Source organism: Colletotrichum paranaense, assembly GCF_030867605.1.
Source record: "Colletotrichum paranaense strain IMI 384185 chromosome Unknown Scaffold_9.1, whole genome shotgun sequence".
In the NCBI taxonomy this organism is placed as follows: domain Eukaryota; kingdom Fungi; phylum Ascomycota; class Sordariomycetes; order Glomerellales; family Glomerellaceae; genus Colletotrichum; species Colletotrichum paranaense.
This window is the reverse complement of record NW_026848967.1, coordinates 1,832,841-1,853,092: the sequence shown is the minus strand read 5'-3', so window position 1 is coordinate 1,853,092 and position 20,252 is coordinate 1,832,841. Positions and strand designations below refer to the sequence as shown.

At 55.1% G+C, this 20,252-nt stretch overlaps 6 protein-coding genes across 6 annotated transcripts; 2 read left to right on the top strand and 4 right to left on the bottom strand.

The window, feature by feature from the left end:
- Positions 1-542: 542 nt before the first annotated feature.
- On the bottom strand, positions 543-3,692 carry CPAR01_11380 (TPR repeat-containing protein; the record flags this gene model as incomplete). The annotated part of the gene is made up of 1 exon (XM_060495639.1): positions 543-3,692. The coding sequence occupies one exon, from the start codon at positions 3,690-3,692 to the stop codon at positions 543-545; it is 3,150 nt and encodes a 1,049-aa protein (XP_060345987.1).
- A 750-nt stretch (positions 3,693-4,442) lies between these two features.
- CPAR01_11379 (GYF domain-containing protein) lies at positions 4,443-9,175 on the bottom strand (the record flags this gene model as incomplete). The annotated part of the gene is made up of 4 exons (XM_060495638.1): positions 4,443-4,768; positions 4,823-8,363; positions 8,418-8,826; positions 9,066-9,175. 4 exons carry the CDS (start codon positions 9,173-9,175, stop codon positions 4,443-4,445), a joined length of 4,386 nt encoding a protein of 1,461 aa, XP_060345986.1.
- Positions 9,176-11,271: 2,096 nt separating this feature from the next.
- CPAR01_11378 (uncharacterized protein) lies at positions 11,272-12,339 on the top strand (the record flags this gene model as incomplete). Its single annotated transcript, XM_060495637.1, has 1 exon — positions 11,272-12,339. The coding sequence occupies one exon, from the start codon at positions 11,272-11,274 to the stop codon at positions 12,337-12,339; it is 1,068 nt and encodes a 355-aa protein (XP_060345985.1).
- Positions 12,340-12,610: 271 nt separating this feature from the next.
- CPAR01_11377 (uncharacterized protein) lies at positions 12,611-12,976 on the bottom strand (the record flags this gene model as incomplete). Its single annotated transcript, XM_060495636.1, has 1 exon — positions 12,611-12,976. The coding sequence occupies one exon, from the start codon at positions 12,974-12,976 to the stop codon at positions 12,611-12,613; it is 366 nt and encodes a 121-aa protein (XP_060345984.1).
- A 1,206-nt stretch (positions 12,977-14,182) lies between these two features.
- On the top strand, positions 14,183-17,680 carry CPAR01_11376 (uncharacterized protein; the record flags this gene model as incomplete). Its single annotated transcript, XM_060495635.1, has 4 exons — positions 14,183-16,071; positions 16,122-16,518; positions 16,569-17,142; positions 17,202-17,680. 4 exons carry the CDS (start codon positions 14,183-14,185, stop codon positions 17,678-17,680), a joined length of 3,339 nt encoding a protein of 1,112 aa, XP_060345983.1.
- A 1,340-nt stretch (positions 17,681-19,020) lies between these two features.
- CPAR01_11375 (uncharacterized protein) lies at positions 19,021-19,653 on the bottom strand (the record flags this gene model as incomplete). The annotated part of the gene is made up of 1 exon (XM_060495634.1): positions 19,021-19,653. One exon carries the CDS (start codon positions 19,651-19,653, stop codon positions 19,021-19,023), a length of 633 nt encoding a protein of 210 aa, XP_060345982.1.
- Between the last annotated feature and the right edge of the window lie 599 nt (positions 19,654-20,252).

Genomic DNA, 20,252 nt, shown 5'->3' with positions numbered 1-20,252 from the left:
TCCAGAGTCTTTCTGTTTCAGTGAACGCTCGACCGAACTTTTGGTGAGTTTTTGGCGTGAAGACGAGAGGATGTCGTGAAAAGATTCACCGATACGAGGTATTGAGCAGTCTACCGAGCAGGATTTTGGATTGCCTGGATGCTTAGAAGCTCCTGCTCTGAATGGTATCGGTACTGTCGATAATGTTGCGTGGAGGGTCTGAACGGGCGTGCTCTTGGTTTCCCTCGATGCTGTGTTGCTTTGCGGAGTAAACTTTGGTGGAGGCTCATGATGAGATCATCTCACTTCTCAATAGACGAAGGACATTTTGCGAAAATCCGTATGGATTCCATAGGTTAGTGATGCGTCGTGCTTCCCCCAAGATATACTCATCCATAGACCCCGAAACTCACCCGACCCGTGACGGTTGGCGAGCTTTCACAAAAGGGTTTGAAGAAGATCGCCATCTTGGCGTTTGAGTCCTATTCATTTGAATCCATTCATCCACCGTCCGACAGACGTCTACCACGTCGCGCCATCCATCACCATCACGGACTCAAACCTCACAACTTCAACCCGTCCATCATCCCCTCCAACAAAACCCACTCCTCCGTCCCCTCCCACGCCTCCTTCCCTCTACTCATCACACTCCTAACCGCATTCCTCGCCTTGCCCCTCCACCGACTGCCCACACTCTCAACCTCGCTCCCAAAGTTCTCCAACACACTAACAAGCTCGTCTGTCCTCGCGACAACAACCTTCCACGCCCCCTTATCCGCAAGCCAATTCCGGCTCAAATCGTCCCCGGCCCCGCCCGACCCCGCCGAAGAAGCCTTCAACCCACCGCCCGCACCGGCTCCTATCGCCGCCCTCCAAGCCTTCTCCGCAGCATCCACGGCGCCGGCGTAGTCCCGTCTCCACACCCGCTCTCGGACAATAAGCTCCCACAGCTCTGACCGTGTCGTGATAAGCGGCACAACACTCTCCTCGAAAAGCGCAACGACGGCCTTCTCAATAGTACCCCGCGGCGGGACGTATACCCCCGTCTTACTCTCGTCATTCTCCTTTTCCTTGGTGAGCACGCTCTCCTGGAGCAACGCGCGGAGGACGTCGTCGTCGAGCGCGTCCTCGGTGTTGCGGATGCGGATGATGGCGCGGAGGGCCTGCACCATCTCCGAGACGGCGGGCGGACGCATCCGCGACGCGAGGGTGAGGACGTTGTCCCAGATGCGCCAATTATCCTGCGCAATCGATGCGCCGCGCTTGTAGGCCGCCAGGGACTGGGATAGCAACGTAGCCGGGTCCTTGGCCTTGCTCTCCCGCTTCTTCGGCTCCTCGTCATCTTCGTCCTCTGCTTCTTCGGTTGACGCATTTGCTTCCGCCGTGCCATTCTTCTTCTCCTCGATAATCTGCTTCTTGACCTCCTCCACGGCCTCGAGGTACATGCTCCAAAGCGAACTACCCAAGTTACTCCACGTCCTCGCGTCCTCGCCGCCAACGACATCCCCAGCGGCGCCAATCGCCCGACTATACGCCTCCGCGGCATCCGGGAACTGGCCCAGCCGGAGACTGATATCGCCCAGCCGGCTCCACATCTCGGGACTCAGCCGGTTACACTGCGTCGCGAGCTTATACGCGTCCTGCGCCTTGGTCCACTCCTTTTGCGAAAGGTACCACTCTCCCAACGACTTTTGCGCGCGCGCAAACCGCCGGTTCGAAATTTGCCAGGCCCGCTCCCAGTGCGCCGGCTCGTTCTCCAAATCACCAAGGATACAAAACAGCCTCGGCGCGTTTGGCGGCGGCGGACTCCGTTCGGGGCCGGTGAAGTCGGCAGGGTTGAGGTACGTCACATCCCGCGCGTCAAGGTCCTCCGCATCAGCATCCGCGTTCTCGACGACATGTTGTCCCGTGCGATGGAACAGCCGCCAGCGCACGAGCGCCTTGGCCTTCTCCTCGCCGCCGTTGCCGCGGCCTGAGTCGTCGTCGTCGTTGGAGGCGCTGCTGGCGAGGCAGAGCGCGACTTCGGCCCAGAGGCGCAGACGCTTGAAGATTTCGAGGGCGGAGACGAGGGAGCCGACGCCGGCCCATGAATAGGCGAGTTCGGACTCGAGGTGCCATTTGGGAGGGGAAGAGAGCGCGTGGATGTACTGCAGCCGGACGTGGGCGGGGGCGGTATCCGTTTCCTTGGCGGCGGGGAAGAAAGATGTGGGCTTCTCCGTGTCGACGGGTGCCGCGACGGCAGTGTCGATCTCGGGCTCACCTGGGGCGGAGACGGCGATGGCGGGGACGTCGGCGGGTTCGTTGTTGGCGACATCTTCGGCTTTCGGGCGGGGTACTTCCGAGGTGTCGACAACGACTTGGTCCACAACGGCTTGCATTTGCAGGACGCCTCTTTCGACTGTTCTGCTGCGGTGAACTTCAATGCGAGAGCGAACAAGGAGGGCTTGCGAGTAGATTTGCCAGTTTGTAGCCTTGTCCGAGACAACGCGCACGGCGTAGGGGAGAACCTCCTCTGAAGTCAGAGTGTCAACAGGAGAAAAGGTGTCCTTGAGTGTTGCTTCAGTGAGGAGAATAATCTGGTCGAGGGGCGACAGCTGCGGCTGCGCCTCTGGAGACAAATCTGCCAGCGCCGCGGGAAGCCCCGAAGATGTGGCAGCGAGCTCTCCATGCTTGCCGCTCGCCTCCTTGGAGAACTGAATCTCTTCAAGCAGGGTATCATCATTGAGGGCAACAGCCTCAGGCTTGGCCTCCTCCTCGCCGTCTGCTGCCGTTCCCTCGCCCTCGGTCGTATCATCGCTCTTTGCGAGAACAACAAGCTGACTCGTGCTCTTCTCCTGGAATTTCGTCCTCTTTCCCAGCGCACCAGAGAGCGCGTACGCAAAGTTGTTCAACTTGGTCGCCTCCTCCAGCGCCTCACGCGCCCGATCATCGCGGCCGAGCATAATGTGCGTGTTGGACACCTCAAGCAAGAACTGCACCCTCTCTTCGCGTGACCAGGCCTCTTCACTCGTCGACCACACATCCTCGTCAAGGATTTGCTTCCGGACGGTCTCGATGCCGAGGTTAATCTGCTCCGCCAGCGTCGGGACGTCAATCCACTGCGATGCCTTTGCAAAGTTGGCGCCAGGGCCGAGGGACGGCTGGCTGAGCAGCTTGAAGTGCCATACGTTGACGCGTAGGCGGGTCCAGGGCAGACTCAGGCGGGATGAGGTAGAAGAAGAGAGTTTGATGATGGCATCGCTGGCCGAGGAGGCTTCGTGGAAGACAAAGCGGGCGAGCGCAAAGAGCTCGATGTGCGGGATGTAAGGATACGGTGAGACGCCGTCGACTTCGAGGGCCTTGAGACTGTCTTTGCGTAGCGCCTTGAGGGTGTCTGCTGATGATCCTCTTTCGTCATTGCCTGCCGTGAAGGCCTCAGTGAAGAGTGCTTCTACCTTATGAGCGTGCTCCAGCACGGGACCCGTGACGTTTGACTGCAAAAACGCGTTGAGAGCGGCAAGACCTATAGCGATCTCATCTTCGGATAGTGACTCTTTTGACGTTGCTGTGGGATTGGCATTTTCTCCGCCGGTCTGGGCTTGAAGACTGGTGGTAAATCTGGTGATGAGATCCTTAGCCACTGAAGACGTCAAGACATCGATGTAGGCGCCATCTGTGAACCGGGAAAGCAGCGAGGCCGTAGCCTGAGGGCCATTTGTTTGCGCATCCGTCATGGCTCAAATGATGTATTCGAATGTGGAATCAATGGTTGCGCCTCGCTTGTGATATCGAGGGGTTCTGGGTCGCGATAAGTGACCTTTTCTTTTCTGCCCCGCGCGTCGCGGGGTAGTTTCGCCAGAAAGAAATGCTCGATGACCTCGCTTTTTCTGAATAGAAAGTATCCAGAGATAAAGGAGTTTGACTCGCTCGTAGTTCGAATTTGTCTAGAATATCACAGGTGACAATGTTCGTCTTGGTCGAAGATCAAGTGACTCAGACGGTGAATTTGGCGTGTTTCGATGCCCTGTGAAATCGAAATTTCCATGGTGGGGGCGGGGCAAATTTTCACCTACCGCCTTACATAAGCCACTCACCTTGCATCTCACCGAAACATGTCCACCTTAGGTACCTCAACTTCGACCTCAAGTACTTCAAAGACTCACTCACCATGGCCCATCTCATAAAGCTGCAAGCCAGCCAAAAGTGGCATCACGTTGTAATGTGGGACACGCCCTTACAACAATGCTTTCTGACATGCTACCTATCGCTACAATAGAGCGCTTACATACGCTGTGTACCAATGACAGTAATCCTGAGCCACAACTTCGCCGTTTAGACATGATCGTCAAGCATCGCCTAATCAGAGAGTTCCAGGCCATCTTCCGCCGCGAATTTTCCCACAGCATTTTCTAATTGTTCTTCTTTCTCGCATTCTTGCGGGTGCCTTTGATACCAGCGTCACCAGCGGCAGCGGGTGGCTGCTCCTAGTTGCTCTTCTTTCCTGCCTTCTTGCGCGTGGGCACAACCTTGAAGCCTGCGCCTTGGATACCGGCATCTCCGGCAGCAGCAGGGGGCGTCTCCTTGTTGCCGCCCTTCTTGGCAACCTCGTTCCAGCCGCTGGACGAGCTACCCGTCTTGCTGTCAACAGCACCTTGCTTCTCAACGATACCCTTGTCGGCGAGTCTCTTGCGGCGAACAAACTCTTCAGCAAAGTGTGCTCCGTGCATCGTCTTTGAGTTCGCGTAAACGGCGTCTGCAATGATACCATCCTCAAGGGGGAGTTCAACAAGGATGCCAGCAAAAGTGTCCACTAGAAACGACGTTAGCACTGAATTTCAGGTCTAGGTTGAACTGGTTGACTTACCATCAACTCCGTTAAGGCCACGGGACAACTCGTGGTGAAGCCACTTGTTGAACTCATCCATGGCAACGTTGCCCTTAGCAGGGGCGGCCGCAATCACGGTGGCAACAGGCTTGACAGCCGGCTTTGCAACAACCGGGACCGGCTTTATGCCAGCGGCACTAACGGATCTCGTCTGAGACGCAGGTCCGGTGGGCACCTTGACCTTACCGCCGGCTCCGACGGTCGCCCAGCCGGGACCAGGAGGCGGGGCGGGCGTGCTGGATTGAGCGAGGCCAGGGGCAGCATTGGGCTTGGTCGCAAGGTCGGCATAACGCTTGCCGGCAGCAACAGTAGCCAGTCCAGTCTGGATGGCAACCTCCTTAGCCTTGAGCTTTCTCACTTCCTCCTCACGCTGAATGTCGGCAAGAGTCTTCTGCTTGCTGGGGGTGCTGGTGCCTGGAGTGGGTTTGACAACGGCAGGCTTGGTCCAAGGGCTGACGGCGGCAACAGGGGAGCCGTTACCCCAAGTGCTGGTGGTAGGCAGGCCGGTAGCAGCGACAATAGCCTTCTCGCGCTCGCGAAGAGCCGCAGCCTCTTGCTCAAGCGCCAAACGACGACGCTCGGCGGCAACCTCCTCAGCCTTGGCAGCCTTGCGCGCTTCAGCTTCCTGAATCTCCTTCAGACTAGGTCCCTTGCGACTAGCGGCCTCTTTGGCCCAAGGAGCCAATGGCGGGGGCTCAGTGGCGGACCCAGTGTCGGGAGTTCCAGTCTGGGAACGATTGTACTGCTCGGGCAAGTTGGAACGGACACGCTGGGCGGTGGGGGCCGGGAGAGGTGTACCAGCTGCAGGTAGGGGGGGAGGGAACGGCATCGGAAGGCCTGCAGCAGCGTTCTTTGCAGCTTCGGCGGCAGCTTGAGCCTGCTGGACACGCTGAGTCAATGAAAGCTGATGCTCCTCCTCCATAATCTCCTTCATGCCAGGGGCGGGGGACTTGTGGTGCTCGTTGCTGATAGCCTGAGCCAAAGCAGGAGCGGAAACATCTTGAGCAACATCTTCCTGAATGCTCTGGCTGGTAGCGGCTTCCTGGGACTGCTCGGAGTCGCGTTCGGCACGGATATCCTCAAACTCCTTCAAGCGCTCACGAAATCCCTCTTCGTCCTTGTCCAACTGCTCGGTACCGGGAAGGTGGTTCCGGAGGTTGCCCTCATTCGCGGGAGCGCCGACCGGTTGCTGAGGAAAAAGACCTGCAAGACTAGGCGGGGCTTGAACATTCGCAAGCATCTGGCGCTCGGAAGCGTTCAGTGTGGCAAGTTCCTCTTCACGAAAATGGTCGAGTCCAGAACCGACAGGGGGTTGAGTAGATCCCTGCTGGGTAGCCGAGTCAAAAAACCCAGACGTTGGGCCGGCTCCACCTCCGATGGGTGGCTGCTGGGTGTGAGGGCCAATCGGCGAGGAGATGCTGCTGAAGCTAGGCTGGCTCTGCAAGCTGTGAGCGCTGTGCTGGTGGTGCAAAGAACCTGGGACACCACCTGGGCCTTGACCTTGCAGTCGGGTGATGGCTTGCTGCCTCATCATAAAGTCTCGCTGTTGTGCCATCGCTTGCTGTTCCTCCTGCTTCCTTCGCTCGAGGTTGTTCTGCTCCTCCGCGGTCAATGTCCTACCAAAGCTAGGGAAGACACCACTGAGAGGAGGAATGACACCCACGTTGCCGCTGGGAGAGAATGGTCCAGCCTGAGACGGTGGGCCATGGGCGATGCCGATCTGGGGAACCAGGAAAGGCTCGCGAGAGTTTCCGATGCGGCGGATGAGCTGTCCAAGAGGCTCAAACTCGGGGTCTTCAACCTTCTTAACCCGAAGATCGGGAGTGAAGAAGTTGGCCTTGTACCAGTCGTTCATCTCGAGACCACTGAAAGGGCCCTGAACCTGTCCTTGAGGATCGAGATAAACCCAGCGCATACGGTCAGGCATGACCATCTGGCGCACAGGAGTCGACCCGAACTCGCCACCGGTGGAAGCTCCGGGAGTGAATGCTTGGGGGTGGCCGATGCCCGCAGCGCCAGGGTGGTCGGCACCTCCAAATCCGCTATGAGTTCGAGTAGGGTCAGAGGGGAACATTTCCTCAAAGACTCCTCCCCGGCCGCTGCGGAGAGGGCTGCCGGTGTCTCTGGGCGCAACACTGAAGTTATTACGGCCGATTGCACCGAGAGGGTTGCTCTGCCGAAGGTCGGGCAACGAATCACTCAAGTTCTCCTGCTCGTGTCCTTGCATTTGTGCTTGCATGGCAGCTGGGAAGAGAGAACCCAACTTACTGCGGCCAATAGTGCCTGGGCCACCGAGGCCAGCAGCACTAGCCGAGCCGAAGACGCCACCTCCGATACTCGACAATCCTGGAGACTGGAGATCAGTGCCCATAGGACTGAAGAGAGCATTGCCGAAAACTCCGCCGCCGAACCCGGCGCGTTCACGGTCAGGAGTGCCCGTAGACAGAGGGACAGGCCAGCCTGAGGCGTAACCTCTAGGTCCAGCGCTACTGGTCTGACTGCGATCGCTGCCGTCAAAAGCGTGTGTCGGGAAGCCGCGCGACACGGTGCCGAAGCCAGGATTCTGTTCAGCGCCCACAGCCACACCGCCGTGATGCTTCTCACCCGATCCTTCCTCCTGTGATTCGTTTCGGTCGGCCGGCGGGCTGCGATAAGGGTTCGTCTGCGACGGGCTCGCTGGGCCAGGCTCGTTTTCCGAAGGGCGTCCCAGGTTCAGTCCAGACATGCCAAAATCTTGAGTTGAACCTTTGACCGGGGTCTCGAACATCCCAATATTGGTAGGGTTGGGGATCGGCGGGGGACTGGTGTCTCGAGCACCTCCGAGTGCGGCGCTGCCAGATAAGTTGTCGTCTCCGCCGAAGGGGTCGGTATCGGTTCGGGGCCGGGATCGCCAAGATCGGGTTGCTTCTGGGGTCGAGGCTTCATTAGGCTTGATTGCGGGACTGTCGGTGCCTTCCTTGTTCATAAGGTTTGCAAAGCGACTTCCACCACGGTTGCCACCGCCAATAGTCGAAGTTGGAGTTGGCAAAGCGAATTGGCCGAAACTACCCATGCCGCCGCCGCCGCCGCCGCCACCAGCAGCACCCCCGGCCGAAGGAGGCTGAGAAGCTCCCCAGAGAGAACTGATATTGGCACCCATGGAAGGATTACCCGCCGTGTTGCTACGCGTCAGGTTTCCAAAAGGCGGCTTAGACTGAGGCTGTCCAGCACCTTCATCCTCGCCTGGCTCCTGCTCCTTGACGTCGTTGTTCTTGCGACCAAACAGGAAAGACTGTTGGTCATCGCGAGCGAATCGTGTGGCACTTGGTGAAGCGAGGGGACCGCTGCCAAAAGGGTTGGAATCCGTCGTCTCTCGGCGCCGGGTACCAGGTCTAGAGGCAGACGAGGGCGATTGTAATCCGTATCCGGCGGCGCTACCGTGTGATAGCGACGCCTTCCGTCCATTCGGTCCCGGTCCCTGGGTGCCCTCCTGTTTCTGGATGGGAGGCTTCAGAGTAGAGTTGACATCAGATGCGAATGCCTGTCTCATATTAGCATTGTTTACCTGGTGGCCTGCTCCAAATGACCGACGCACCTCCTTCTCCTCTTCAGACATGCCATTGACAGCAACGGGGTTGTTGTCACCCCGGTTGTTCCAACAGGCAGCAGGATCTTGCGAATTGTGGTTATTGTTGGTTTTTCCCCAACCTCGCGCAGCGCTTCCGTTTGTGTGTCCCGGAGTCCATCCCGATTCAAAAACATTGGAAGCGTCTATTTCCGCCGCACCGTTCTTGTACACACCGACAATTGAGTCCTTCTGATACTGTGAAGGGGCAGGATAGTCGTATGTCGCAGCGCCAGGGGTCTGAGGAACTGCGCCGGAGTCGAGCGGTGTAGAGGGGAAAGCGTTTTCGGACGAGGCTGCGGGTTGGGATGGCTGACCGGGCGTCGTCGAGGATCGTCGAAAGGTCAGGGTGCCGTTAACTCTGCCGTCACGTCGAGCCCTGCTTGCGGCGTCAGTACAGGCTCTCAGTCACATCCTAGCCGCGCTGTGCATCCTGATGTCTGGCGATATTGCGACAACGTGGCGAGAACCCAACGAGGTGGCGGTCTATAGAGTCACCATCACCAATATCACGCGAACGCCAACTTTTCTTCGTCATCTCCAGACGCAAACAGGAAGCACAGAGAATAGCAGGGTAGCGATGGGGGTTTGTTGGGCGAAATGGGGAAAGTCACTAACCATTCCCCGCTGCCAGCTCCACGTCCGTCCTGTCGACCGCCTCTCGCGTCGCGGTTGGCGTTTTGGCCGGCGGCGGCCGAGGCGAAGCTTGATGGTAGATTCGAAGGCATGGTTAATTATGCGCAAAGTAGGTATCTGGCGATGAGCAAGTGTCTGGGGGTGTGCAAACAGCGCGCAGGGGTGGTGGTATTTTTTTGGTGGTTCGGTAGTTGCTGATCGATCTCTCGTGGACAGGTCACGAAAGGGATTCTGTAATTGATTTGTGGGTTTGTCGGCGCGCGACTGGCTGTAGATGATGATACACGTGAAGTGATGCGGGATGCAGGTAGCTGATGTCAGGCTTGCTAAACGATGGATTGATCGAGATACCGAGAGGTCGGTTCGCGAGCGTATGCGGTTCGTCGTGCGAGGGTGGGTGAGGAGGGTGAGCTGTCTCGTCGAAAAAATCAAAGGTTTGAAAGGAAAATTGCCAGCTAGGAATGACCCACGATGGTGTGGACCAGGGAGGAACTGTGGGGACGGGACAGCCGCTAAGCCCCCAAAAGGTGTTGCCCGTGGTTTATCCGGTCCCGGCCACACGTTTTTCTGGATGGAAGTACCGGGGAAAGGAAGGTAAGAGCGGATGACGTTGGAGACTTGGCCTTGTGTTCGAGGAAGGTACAGATCAATATTCAGGTACATAATGCTACGCAGCTACTGCCTGTTTTCGTGCTTTAATGCAGTGCTCCTGCTGACTTGTTGCCTTTGTCGTTACCCCTCGCTGCCTTCCACTTTTAATTTGTGATACCCTACCTTACTCCAGCAACTCAAGGCACCTACCTGCCTACCCCAGTGAGGCACACACCTTCCCCAATTGCCAGGCAGGAGCTGTGCTGCAAGACGACAATGACGATAGTTGCATCACGTGCGTCACACGTGACCCCACCCTGGGGCGTCCACACTGACGTTGGACGCAGGGCAAGAGCTCGGACAATTAAGGCAGGGCAGCCAGTCACCCCCATTCAGGGCAGTCCAACCTCAAGCCATCGGGCTTTGCTGCAGGGCTTGGGCTGGGATTCGCACTTGGATCGGATGCTAAAATCTGGCTAAACTTTCCAGGGGTCATCCCCTAGAGGCTCACTGACCTTTTACACTAAACTCGCCTATGTGCCTAAGGTAGCCTCTCATCCTTCTTTTCCCTCTTCAGAGCTGTCGGGTGACGATCAAAGAGATGAGTCGGGTTTCTTGACCAAAGTTGGCATGAAGAGGCAGAATTCTCAATTCCAGGTAGTCGTACCCGCAGAAGAAACCACAACGCAATAAGCGAGGAGGAACACAATCGCCAAAAGGAAGGGAAAAAAAAGGAATGCCACTCATAGCCCAGCCCTTCCGGGTATCCGCATCTCATCCAACACCTTCTAGGCTCTGACCCGTTCGCTCATGCTCATGCACTCACTCACTCACTCACTCAGTCTCCACGTCGCCCGCCTCCTCATCTCATCTCATGTCTCGCGCCCCAGCCAGTCTCACCTCACCACGACTCGCATCCCTAACCCCCTCCATTAGCCTCATTGGCCAAGAGGGTTGGAACAAGTTCAAGGGAGAGTTTAAACATTCTGGTCTGTTTCATGCGGTCAAACGGCATCTTAATGGCATCCGTTTTTGCTCAGGCTCAAAGGAGGAGACGATCACACGCCAGAAGAAAACGAGACGACGTTAATGTTTGGTTGCCCCTCGTTCCTGCGATATTCTCACCTTCCTGGTGCGACGCGCGAACGTCATGCTCGTACGCTGAGACGACCTCATGGTGTTCTCATCAACCTCAACATTACTCAGTCGCCGCAAATAGATTCTCTGAACAGACCTCTTACCCGCAGCCAGTTATTTATTGATATACTGTGAGAAGGTTCCATCTCCCACGTGCCGCAGCTCCCACGCATGCCTTGTCATCTAAACTCCATTCTCATAAGATCTGAATAGTGATCATAATGATTCCCAACATGTTGTATCGGCCGAGCCGGCTCCGACACGCTAGTGTTAGATTGCCTGCCTAGTCATCTCAAACCTGGAAGCTCAGACAGCTCCTTTTTAGACTTTAAGTGCAGTCTTATCACGGACTCTTTCCCCAGCGTTTCGTCTGCACGGTACCAGCTTGTCGAACGACATCTCATCAATTTCAACGACAGAGGAAGACGAGATTGAAGTCATTGACTCGCAACAGTCGAAGATGTCGCAGTCCGGACTGCTACCCCAAGATTTTGCCGACCATGGCGCTCCTAAACGAATGTTCATCGCATTCTTCAAAAGTCGACAAGTGAGGTTCTTCGCACTCTTTGGTGTTGGCCTCTATCTCATCAGGGCATTCTTGTTGGACTCATCCAAACCGGGTAAAGAAGACTACGCAGCCACGAATCCCTGGCGGGACCTCCCGACTGACTCGGCCGTCCACTCAACCATCCGGGAGGTGCTCTTCATCAGCGATACCCTCCGGGACGGCATGCTCCCGACCTCGCTCCCGGGTGATGACTACGACACGTACTCTGCCATGCTACACAATTTGGAGACGCGGCAAGATGTCACTTGGCTAGTTATCCAAGAGACCGGCGTCGACAGAACCATCATGGCCATTGCCAATCGTGGCGGACATCATAGTCCTATCCCAGAGGAGCCCCACGACTTACATGAGCGTGCCAAGACGCTTCACGGTCACTGGTCGGCGCTCGCTGCAGCCAGCGACAAACCAGAGAGATGGGAAGCTCGGTTTGACACGACTTGTCTCCCGCCATTGGCTGCCAGACAAGGCAGCGCATCAGGACAAAAAGCCGGTTCATTCAAGCTGGACTTGACTCCCGCACAGAAAGCAGATGCGGAAGCCAGGTACAAGGCCTATCGCAAGCGCAGGGATCGCGCCGTGTCGTACCTCAAGGACCACCCGCCCAAACCAATGGCCTGGGTGCCGGCGCAAACGGACCCGGAGAAGCAGCGCGGTTTCTGGGAATCGCTGTTCAATGACGGTGTCATCAAGGCCGGACGTAACGTCGAGGGAGGAAAGCTGACGGGCAACCCGGGGTTCAAGCCCGTCTACCGTGATCTCATTACTGAGCGTGTCCCATACGACTGGGTCAACCCGGATGAGCAAGTGAAGGAGTACACTGAGGCGGAACATCTGAAGGAGATGGAGGCCTTCAGGGAAGAGTCCCGCGTCAGAAAGGAGAGGACGGACAAGCAGGCTGCTTACCAGGAAGAGCTCAGAGCCGAGGAGAGACGGAAGCGGGGAGAAAAGGAAGAGCTTTGATGCCTTGGCTCTACCGTTGGCTCGGTACTCATCTTACTACAGCGTTACGAAAATCATCGAATGGCCATTGCTTTCTATCAGGTAGTCGCTAGTAGTTAATACAATAGATAATTTAAGGTGATATCTCCATCCTCTCCCAAGGGCAGCAGCTTCGCCAGGTTACACAAAGCCGGACCTCCCACTACGCCACAGTCTCACTCATCAGCCAACCCTAGCTTCCTCCAAGCCAAAACAAATCACCACCGGGCCACGACGTTGCTCGTCCACAGTCTTAGTAGCCCGAAAGAACGGCACCGATGGAAGCCAGCGCCGGAACAGCCTGGATGAAGAAGATGCGCGGGTTCGCCGTGGCGCCGCCGTACGCCCCGGCCGCGACGATGCAGCCGAGGAAGAAGAGCTGGAGCTGGCGCCCGAACTCAGGGACGGGGTGAGCGATGCCCCAGGCGAGACCTGCGGACAGGAAGCCGTTGTAGAGCCCTTGGTTGGCGGCCAGAGCCTTTGTCTTCTCGGCAAAATCGGCGGTGAGATTGAAGGCCTTGCGGCCGCGGGGCGAGGTCCAGAGGAACATCTCCAGGACGAGGATGTAGCCGTGGAGGCCGGCCATGAGGCCTGCTGCCGTTGCGCCGATGAAGCCCATTCTTGGAATGATGTGGTTATTTGAGGGAGGTGAGGCAAGTGGCTGGTGAGGTATTGTTGGAAGCTTGTTGTGTGGATAGCGAGGGGAGGCTGAGACGGGGGAAGGGCAAGAACGAGCGGAGGTGGGGAAAGTGGCGTTATCGTCGGTGAGGACTGAGGGCTGATGATCGTCACTTGTCTCAGACAAATCTGGCAACAATTGAGTTTTTATCCAAAAATCCTCACATGGGCTGGGCCAAGACAAAATGCTGGAGAAATCAACCTGCGGAACGGAAAAACAAGGAGATCGTGAGGAATTTGGATTGCGCCTCGGCAACACCGAATACGAATTGGGGAGGTCGCGAGTCAGACGCCTTACCGTACACTGGTTACACCGAGGCTCACCGAATTCCAAGTGGGATGCCGAGGACCTTGCATTCGTGGTAGCACATCTGCTGTCTGCCTACTTAACTTCACAGGCTTTTTCGGCATGTGTATCATCCTGAGATGGATGAAATCTCATGTCATCAATACAATTGTGACAGTGTGTTACCTGATTGGATCCTTCTTGTCCCTCCCTAGGCACAGTCCTTAGCAATGGTTTGTGGCTGATCTTCCTTTCCTGCCTTGTATTTCGAGCAGAGCCTCAAACCTTAAGCACTTTCCTGCTACCTCTATCCGGGAGCTCTTTCCGGGTTAATTGCCAATTTAGATAAGCAAAATTCGCAGCGGAAGGTACACGTCTGCTGCAACTGCATTCCGAGTTCGACAACAGCAGGAAGCCACGACCCGCTCTGGGCCATTGGCCAATCAAATATGATTCAGGATGGGAAAGGGCACGTGATCTGCCACTGCCGAAGCAATCATGGGAAGGGGCCCCTTCCTGCGCGGGACGACAGGGGTACGTACAGGGATGGCGACTTCCATCCTTCCAGAGGTGTTCCTGCCCCGCCCAAGCCTAAGACGCGAAGACTAATTGCTTCTCGTCCCGTCGCGTCTCAATAATTACGACTGTCTAAACCGCCACGATCCGCTTAGAGCTGCTTGACGAAATCTAGGCTCGCTCGTGCACAGAACTTCATGAATCAGATTCTCGGTCAACATCACCTGCACTTCGGCCTTAGCTTCTGTAGTGTCGACCTACGGTAGCTTGCCTCACATGTCGACCGCATTGGCTTAGTCACCGTTCACGTCACTCACCACCAATCTTACGATGCCCCGAATCAAGATGGAGGGCGTCAAGGCTGAGCCGCCGAATGCCAACTTGCACGAACTGCCCAGGGTACTCGATACGGTGTTACAGCAGTCGGCAGGAAGTCCAGATCCTTCAGCATCTACCGCAGTCCCATCTTTGGCAACTGCCCAACCCAATGCTTCTCTTCCTCATATCAAGCCTGAACCGGGCTCTGCGGCATTCGTCAAGGAAGAGCAAGCCGACCCCATTCTCAACCCCGCCAACCCACCCAACGAAAGTCTAGCTTCTGTCGAAGAACCTGAGTCACTTACCGCCCAAGATGAAGTCCCCGATTTCCTAGAGCAATGGACAACAGAAACGTCCCCTGAGATCCTTGAACGAGGCGTCAAGATCGGCTTAGAGGTCCTCGAAAGCCTCAAGATTCCCCTCAGCCTCACCGCTTCCCTCCCAGGCACGCAGGCTATGACATGGGTCAGGGCAATTGAGGACCTCAAGGCCCGCTCTCGGCCGTCCAAAACCATTGTTGGTGTCGTGGGCAACACAGGTGCTGGCAAGAGCTCTGTCATCAACGCCCTGCTCGACGAGGAGCGACTTTTACCGACCAATTGCTTGCGCGCCTGTACCGCTTCGCCTACTGAGATCTCCTATAACGACTCCGAAAACCCCGAGGAGCTCTATCGCTCAGAAATAGAGTTTATTTCCGTCGAGGACTGGAAGAAGGAGCTCAAGACTCTATTTACTGATCTTCTCGACGATAGCGGGAACATTTCACACGAATGCGCTAACGAAGATAGCGAGGCAGGCATCGCCTACGCCAAGATAAAGTCTGTCTACCCTAACAAAACAAAAGAGATGATTGCTCAGAGCGACCCTGACCGTTTGGTCAATGAGCCTGCTGTCGCCCGTGTTCTTGGCAGCGTCAAAAAGCTGCGAGCAACCACCGCGAAGGACTTGTACGCAACCATGCAGCGTTATGTGGATAGCAAGGAGAAGAATCCGCACAAGAAGGACGTTCCCATGGAGTTTTGGCCCCTGATCAAAGTTGTCCGGATATTCACAAAGGCAAACGCCCTGTCTACTGGTGCCGTCATTGTCGATCTTCCTGGTGTCCAGGACTCCAACGCAGCTCGTGCTGCTGTCGCACAGAACTACATGAAGGCATGCACCGGTCTTTGGATTGTTGCTCCTATCAACAGAGCCGTCGACGACAAGACAGCCAAATCACTACTGGGTGATTCGTTCAAGCGCCAACTCAAGTACGATGGTATCTACTCGGCTGTCACGTTCATCTGCTCGAAGACAGATGATATCTCAGTGACTGAGGCTGCTGAAAGTCTTGATATTGAATCTGATATCTCTGCTTCTTGGTCCAAAATCGAGAAGCTACGTGGCGAACTTCGAGGGCTCAAGCGAAAGCTCAATGACGCCAGGGAAGAGAAGTCGGACCTCGTCGACAGCCTGGAGCAAATTGACACGCTTTGGGATAAGTGGGACGACCTCGCCAGTAAACATGCGGATGGAAAGACCGTCTTCGCCCCCTCAGAGAGCAAGAAACGCAAACGTGGAGCTACCACATCCAAGAGTCGGAAACGCAAGTCATCTTACTCCAGTAGCAGTGAGTCAGATGATTCGGACTACAACTCGGATAGTGATAAGGAAAACAATCCCGACAGCCAGAACCGACAGCCTTTGACAGAGGATAAGATCCATGAGAAGCTGGCGGATCTGAAGAACCAGAAGAAGGAAATCCGTCAGCGGCGCAAGGAGGTCGATGCCCTGCTCTCCAACATGCGGCAGGAAATCAAGAGCAGTCAGGCAGAGGAAGAGCGGCTGCTTGGGGCAGCCAAGGCGGTGTGTATCCAGGGCAGAAACATTTACTCCAAGGGCGCTATTCAGCGTGACTTTGCCATGGGTATCAAGGAGTATGTCAATTGGGGCTCTCGCCGAAATGAACACATGCTAACTTGCGTAGGCTGGATCAAGAGGCTGCAATCGAGGAAGACGAAGAGACGTTTAATCCCGACGAGGATATCCGTGATTATGACAAGGTCGCCCGCAACCTGCCCGTCTTCTGTGTGAGCAGCCGCGCTTACCAGAAGATGCGGGGACGTTTGCAGAAGGATGATTTCAACAACGATGGCTTCCGGGATGTCAAAGAAACGGAGATTCCTCAACTTCAGCAGCACGCTAAGAAGCTCACAGAAGGCGGCCGCGCTGCTAGTTGCCGTCGCTTCCTCACCGAGCTCAGCCAACTCCTCAACTCAATGAAGATGTGGGCTGCCAACGATGGATCACGGTCTCACTTAGGCCAACGAGAGTTGCAGAGTGAGGGAACCCGTGTACGAATGCAGCTTGCTACACTGGACAATGTGAGTTCCGGCTCATTCTCATGTTATACTCATTGACTGACCCACGGCAGGACTTCGCCAAAGCAGTTGATAACTGCATCGTTTCCGTGAAAGATGCCTTGTCGGAGAGCATCTACGACTACTTTGACCTATCGATTCCTATGGCCGCCAGCGCGGCTGGCCCTACGGCATCCGGCTGGGGTGCGCATCGCAGCGAAGGTGGAATGTTTTGGGCCACATACAAGGCAACATGCCGCCGGTCGGGAGTCTATTCAGGCGCATCTAGTCCTCGCGACTTCAACGCAGAGCTGCTCGAGCCGATCTCCCGACAGCTAGCGAGCGGTTGGGAACGGACTTTCCAACGTCGACTGCCATCGGCCTTTGAGGGCTTCGCTATGAGCGCCCGCCTTCTACTTGAGGACTTCCATGGCAGCGTCATTTCACGATCCCAAGAACTGGGTGCCGATTACAACGGCATCAACATGCTGAGTACGCAGCTGCGAGCTCACACCGCCCGTCTCAGAGAGATCCCTGGGACACTTCGTACAGTCGTCCAAGAGTTGCAGCGTGAGGCCAGCCGCGGCTTCCAACCTGTTGTTCAGCGGGAAATGCAGCCGGCTTACGACGTTTGTGTCGCCGAGTCAGGTAAGCCAGGCTACCACTGCTTGTTTCCAGGTATCCGTCAACTAATTAACTACCAATAGGCCCTGGTTCTTACGCTCGCATGAAGAATCATATGGTCAGCCACGTCGAGACCTCCAGCGCTACTATGTTCCGCTACTCCACTGATAGCGTCAAGGAGCAGCTTGAGGCGTTATGCCGACGACTTCAGGACGAATTGACCACGCAAGTTCAAGACATCTATAGCCTGCTCGCCCGCGACTATCTGCATGTCCTCATTGGTGTCGACAAGGATCCCAAGCCTACCGGCCTCTCCCGTGCTGAGCGATTGCTTCGCGCAGAGATGTACCGTAAGCTGGAGCAGACAGCCAAACGCTTCGCCAGACCTAGCCAGGACGCAGGCGCAGATTCCGCAAATACTCCCGGCGTGGGCGAAAGTGACGACCCGTTTGCAGACTCGGCTATAGCTGATATGGACGATCTTTTGTTAGCCCAGCTTTGCGGTGGTACTGTTGAGGGTGTTGGTGCCCAAGAAGCAGTCAAGAGCGAGCCTTCTGTATGATTCATTCCTGTGCCAATTTGCGCCATCTTTTGGAGGGAAAAGCAACGGCGTATCTCGGGATTCCTGTACATTACAGAGCTTTCCGGTGGGGATGTCTCGTATTGCTCATGCTTTACCAGCTTTGCAAAGCGGCTTCTATAGCGTGGGATGAATACGGGGATAGGAGTTATATGGTCCGGTTACACAGATATCCAACAATGATTACTTGCTTTGATGATACCCTCAACCCGATTTCCCAATGTGATAACTGCTGATAGTTACTTGACTTTCGCTCCTCAAGGGAGTCGGCATTAGTGTTGGCGCTGGTGTCGGCGACTGGTGATGAGAGGGCAAGGGCGGCCAGGGGTATGAGGATGAGGGCTGTGAAGCGCATTTTGGGTGGCATTAAGGTCGTTGGATTTGGAAGACTTGGAATTGTGGTTGAAGTGAGAATATGAATGTGATGGGTGTCTCTGTGGTGTCGAATGGTTTGTTGATAGACTTGGTGGCTCCCTTTCTATATCTTCGAGATGTTGCGATCAGCTCTCAAGATGTTGTCATCTTACCCAACATTGACTACAATAATTCATTGCTCTCACAACCATCGCGAGGGATGCGCTTCCAAGTGACATCAAAGAATTCGATTCTTCACAAGAAAGACAATTATTGATGCCTAGATATCCTCTGAGATAATGTAGGCTCGCCGGTAGAATTCGCATTGGCTTAAAGCCATAGCTCAAAGATTGTCGTATAACTGTGGACTACGTTTAAAGGATAATATACCACAAAGTTCTACACGTAGGGTGATTTTGAAAGGTTCCATAGTAAGCTGATAGACGGCTTCGTGAGGCCGGACACAACACATCTGGGACGGTCAGTACTTTGGCCCACGACTTGATCAACACTGCCTCTTCGAATAGTCATTCGTCCGACTAGAGATATCTCCACGAGCACCGCTATCCGAACAGCGACCGAGCACATTGTGTTTAGAATACATGCTAGTACCGAACGCAACGGCCGATAGCCGACAGTCAGCCTTCACAATCTCACAAATGACGAACCATGCAGAATTTTAAGTTCTCATCAGATTGTCTTGTCATTCGACGAGGCTATGGACTCGCGTCCCCTCGAGCCATCATTTCTAGAAGGATCTAGCCCTGTACACTCACAGCCTTCTTGGGGTCCCAATATACAGGAAGGAAATGAGAATTTTACAAGGAAATCGAGATCATGAAAGCCAGTTTCATGCAATCACTACTTCTTTTACTCTTTATATCTACATATCGAGTGACATGCAGCATGGACACTCGCTCTACGGTCACCCCCTTACCAGGGCGCGTAAAGCCCTCTTCATAGCCTGACTATTTGGTTCTGTCCTCCTCGCTTGAACAAATCATACTCTCAAAGTCGTATCTCAAGTCCGACAGCCCAGGCCCCTCAGAGTCCAGCTCGTTTCCATCCTCATCAAGATAGATGTAATCATCTACTGAAATGTTGACGGGCTCTTCCAGCTCTTCCATTTCACTGCCACCCTCAGATGACTCCTCCAAGTCCAATGGCTCTTCTGACTTGGACCAGTATTCACCCCCACACATGCGGGCATGATCTGCACAAAGCTGATAGTCAGTTCGGAATGTTGAGTTACTACCAAAGATGAACCCGTGAGATGCTTCCTGGGGAGCAGAGCGGTCGTTGGCGTGGGAGGGGATACCAGGGGAATTGATGGAGTTGCAAGGACACGAGGGATCATTGCAGAACTCTTCTTGTTCTGGGTGGTCCTCAGTGTCGAGATTGTCTGAAGGTACGGCCACTTCGGTGCTCGGCACTGGCTGCGCTTCTACGGGGATAGGCCTGACACTAGTCCCGCGAGAAAACAGGCGAATTGTGGCCAGGAGCGCCAATCTTTTGATATCGGCACCTGAGAGACTGGCCAAGTGTCGCTTTTCTTCTTCACCGAACTGTTCAAATAGGTGAGCAGCGTTGCTTGCGTCCATTTTGGTTTACTTTGGTACCTTGTAAGGGAGGGCGAGGCGTTGGAAATTCTTGTTCGGTCTAGTCTTTCGAAGAGTTTTCTTCTCGTGTAAGTTATTGAACTTGTTTGGTTAGGAGTTGATGCGTTGTAGATGAGTCTGATGACTTCTCTAAACTCATAATATGACCGCATGGTGAGTGCACTTATATAAGATAATTCTCGTGGTGCCACAATGGTTCAGTGCGGTCTTATTGTTATCAAAGGGTTCTGAAAGAAAGACTTCGGAACGAAATGATCTTCGGGACAACGGCATTATCTCGAGGAAGTCAAAGAGTGACTGAGGACATTGACAATGAATGACTTTGTTTCCAAACTCATTGGAAGCCCTCATGTTTACGACTACACTCTTGAATCCATGTTTTGTTCCAATTTTCGCCATTGTTTCGTTCTCTTTCAATCTTTCGGCGTCTGGTGTATAAGCTTCCGTTCCCCGGTCTACACATGGATTGCTATTGATGAGTGCCTTACTGGACTTGGTGTCGATGTCGGTGAGGCCTGACCTCTTCGATGAAGTCAATATGATGAACCACCTTCCTAAAGGGGCAATGGGAATTCCGCACC